Source organism: Sinocyclocheilus anshuiensis, unplaced genomic scaffold (assembly GCF_001515605.1).
Source record: "Sinocyclocheilus anshuiensis isolate Anshui unplaced genomic scaffold, SAMN03320099.WGS_v1.1 scaffold1580, whole genome shotgun sequence".
Classification (NCBI taxonomy): Eukaryota; Metazoa; Chordata; class Actinopteri; order Cypriniformes; family Cyprinidae; genus Sinocyclocheilus; species Sinocyclocheilus anshuiensis.
Genome location: NW_015557283.1, coordinates 850,833 through 855,071, shown reverse-complemented (window position 1 = coordinate 855,071; position 4,239 = coordinate 850,833). Strand labels below are relative to the sequence as shown.

At 30.7% G+C, this 4,239-nt stretch overlaps 1 protein-coding gene across 1 annotated transcript in view; it reads left to right on the top strand.

The window, feature by feature from the left end:
* LOC107679073 (lysine-specific demethylase 4B-like) overlaps positions 1 to 4,239 on the top strand; it is a 65,901-nt gene that overhangs the window by 27,779 nt on the left and 33,883 nt on the right. The window contains exon 7 of the mRNA XM_016474490.1: positions 239 to 342. Within this exon, the coding sequence (XP_016329976.1) occupies positions 239 to 342 (104 nt within the window). The remainder of the gene's footprint in view (positions 1 to 238; positions 343 to 4,239) is intronic.

Here is a 4,239-nt window from a genome sequence, read left to right as displayed (position 1 = left end):
TAATGAAAATTAAATGCATATATATATATATATATATTTATTATATGTATATATAAATATATATATATAATTATTATGATATCACAGTTATGACATAGTAAAATAAATATTATCATTATTATAATTTATTTATACCTGCACCGTTTGTCCTCTAAAAATCATCAGTCTGTTTATTTCAGAGTTTCATCCGTTGGCATTTTTCTCATTCTCTCTCTTTGCTGTTTGTCGTTTTCTGCAGGCTTTTTCCCAGGAAGTTCTCAGGGCTGCGACGCGTTTCTCCGTCACAAGATGACCCTCCTTTCTCCATCGATCCTGAAGAAATACAGCATCCCCTTTGACAGAGTGAGTTATTCACCCATTACATCACTTCCTGTCACTGACAGCACAAATGTTCATTCAGATAATATGGCGGGAGATAAGTGGCATATCATAGAGGTTCACAAAATCAAGTAGTGGGAAATCTTTATGCAATGTGCTGTATGTTTTTATGTTATAATTTGCAGTACATTATAAAAACATTAAAAGTGTAATGATGATAATTGAACTATAAATCAAAATGTTATAAAAATTGTTTTTATTTATTTATCATTATTATTATTAGTAGTAGTAATATTAATACATAAAGTATTACTGAAGTAATAATAATAAATATATATGTATGTATTTAACTTATTTACAATTGATCATTATTGTTCTATTAATATATTTATAATTGTATTGTGCAGTATTGATTTCTATTTCATGTTATGTGATATGTTATGTGATTTGTGTAATACTTATAAATTATAAACACGTTAAAATGTAATAGTAATAATAATAAAAATAATAAAAGTACATAAAAAACAACAATAATTTATATGATATTTATTATTAAAAAAAAAAATTACTGATATAATAAAATAATAAATGTGTATTATTTCAATTTACAATTTGTTGCTATTGAATTATATTTTATTATTATGTAGATTATCACATAATAGCATGAAACAAAATAAAGATTTTTACACTGTTTGATTTAATGTTAATTGTGAACCTCTATGATTAACATTTGCATGGATAAAAATCGTAAATTTTTTAATTATTACCAACTTTGAGATAATAATAATAATAATTTCTAATTATTATTCATAGTTTCTCATAGTTTTGTAATAACTTTAATGAATTAATTATTACACACGTGTCGGATGTGATTATATCTAAATAAATAAAAAAACATTATTTCACAGAGAAAAATTTATTTGTAAATTGTTCATAAAATCATGAAAAAAGTAATTTATGCATGTTTTATGAATGATTTACATAAATTCAGTCTATTAGTTTTTAACAATTTCTTGTTTTAAATGTTCGTGTTTAACGAAAGACATTTTTTATGTGTGTATATACGATCAACTTATAACTTCGTTCTGCCCATGCATCAGTAAAATAACCTAATAAAGCTAATTTATTTATTGTAATTTGTATAATACATTTTCATTAATTTAATAATATTAATAACTAAATACATTTAACAATAAACATTATATTCATATTTCATTGAATTGAAATCTACAATTTTAAATTTTTTTGGTTTTGTGAACTATTTATAACTCAGTTCTGCTCATGTTTCATTAATACGCCAGTAAAAGAAGCTAATAAAGCTAATTTTTTAGCTTCCTTCACTGACTTACCAATAACGATTTTCTCTGTAAATTATTCGTAATATTGCATATTTAAGTTCAGTAACTTGCGATTGTAAAATGAGAGCATTTCAGTCATTTTTACCTGGGGAAACATTTCTATGCATTTTAGCGAACGTAAGGTGCGCTTTGAATGTTAATTTTAATGTAGGCCACAGCGTTCAAAAATGCAAATGCTAATTATTTTTAGTTAATACGACAATTTTTGTTAGAATGTTTTTTTAACAGACAGTTTGCACAAATTTTCGGCTTGTGTTTCATTAATACACCAGTAAAAGAAGCTAATAAAGCTAATTTTATTAGCTTCCGTAATTTTTTGTTAAAGAATCACAAGAAAATAAAATTTTCTGTGGAAATTTGTTGCGACTATTTTCATTAGAAATGTTTTTTAACGAACAATTTACACAAACATTCTGCTTGTGTTTCATTAATACACCAGTAAAATAAGCTGATAAAGCTAATTTTATTAGCTTCTGACATTTTTTTGTTTGTTATAGAAACACAAGCAAATTGAATTTTGTGAAAATTTGTTTGCGACAATTAGAATGTTTTTTTTAATAAACGATTAACGCAAACTTTCTGATTGTTTCATTAATACACCAGTAAAAGAAGCTAATAAAGCTAATTTTATTAGCTTCTGTCAATTTTGAAAGAAACACAAGCAAATTGAATTTTCGGTGGAAATTTGTTGCGACTATTTTCATTAGAAATGTTTTTTAACGAACAATTCTGCTTGTGTTTCATTAATACAGCATTAAACAGAAGCTAACAACAGTAACTTTGCTAGCTTCTCTTATTGGCTTATTAAAAAAAAAAAACACAAGCCAAGTGAATTTTTTATGCAAATTGTCGCAAAGTTTTTCATTAGAATGATTTTTTTTTTTAACAAACGATTTACGCAAAATTTCTGATTGTTTCATTAATACACCAGTAAAAGAAGCTAATGAAGCTAAGTTTATTAGCTTCTGTCATTTTGTTAATGAAACACAAGCTAAGGGATTTTTCTGTGGAAGTTGTTGCGACTATTTTCATTAGAAATGGTTTTTAACGAACAATTTACACAAACATTCTGCTTGCGTTTCATGCTGAGTAAAAGAAGCTAATAAAGCAAATTTTACTAGCTTCTCTCATTGGCTTATTACTGAAATGTGTTGCGACTACTTTCATCAGAATTGTTTTACGAACAATTTACACAAACGTTAGCGGTACACACACACTTTAGACTTTTTTTGTGAGTGTTTATTTGCACGTTTGTTAAATAAAAATCATTTTTTAGAAGTAAGCTGTGTGTTGTGCACGTTAGCCTTGCTAACTAATTTTTCATGTACATATTTCTGTTTTTGTTAAAGAAAAAACATCTGTTAGATAGCTAAACTTGGTCGCTTTTTTGGGAGTATAGGGAGTCTCTGAAGGCGTGTTTTGCATGCTAATGCTAGTATAGGTCGCAGCGCTAATGTCACGGGCTGCCTGCGCAGAAATTGTAGCATTAGCATTTAGCTTCGCATACAAAGATGACGAGGGTGGTAAACTAAAGTGCTGTGACTCCTCACACATCATTTTATGTGTATTTACGCAACGAACGTGATCTATACGCCAACCACGGACGCTGCCATTGGCTGCATCGCGGATTACATTTCATTATAAAACGGATAGTTCTGGTCCTTGATGGAAGCGGGCGTGAAGCCCCGTGAAGCCGTGGTTTACAGTGAATTTATAACAGCTAAGGGGGTTTTAGGCACTCCGCTTCGCGTCATACCTAACAAAGCACCTTAGCTGTTATAAATTCACTGTAAACCACGGCTTCTTGGGGCTTATTGCTTTAATTTATTCCGCCGCCCACTTCCATCCGTGCAAATTAGTCTTTTTTTTGTTTTTTTTTCTTTCTCAAGGGATAATTCCCATTGTCAGGAGCCCGAGACCCTCACAGTGAGATTAAAATGGGAATAAATCTCTATAATGAGGCTAGATAAAGTTCAGCGCTGCTATGCAATCCTGATTTTCACGGTCATACGATGGATGTTATTGTCACTTTTGAGTCGACGTGACACTCGGTGGAGTTGGAGTGAGATGAAACCGAGAGGGAGATGCTGAAGTGTTGATCTCAGCAGGTTCCTGTCTGTCTGTCTCTCTCCGTGTGTCTGGGGACGTTATTAGAGCTTCAGCTCAAACTCCTGCTAGCGAACAGTCGGCGAGAGTGTGAGAAACCCAGCAAGGAGAATCATGCATTAAGTTTCATCTGCTCCACCATTATGGTGACAGTTAAGACCGTTACGATACGTAATACCAGACTTAATACCAATATAAAGCATGATTTCTGGATGGTGTACCGTGGTTTCCTTTGAAATGCCTTGCGGTAACGTCAACATGAACTCAAAATTTACTTTTTTCTTGTTGAAAAGCCTGTCACGCGCTGGAATAGGACTCATTTTGGAAGTAAAATCGGTTGCAAATTATTTCATGATTTTAAGGGATTTCAGAGTGCCTTGGTATTTTTGTCTGCTACTTTTTTTTTTTTAGTTCAGATCAGTTTTTTTGTGACTTTCGGGTCCTGTTTTTGGTCGTC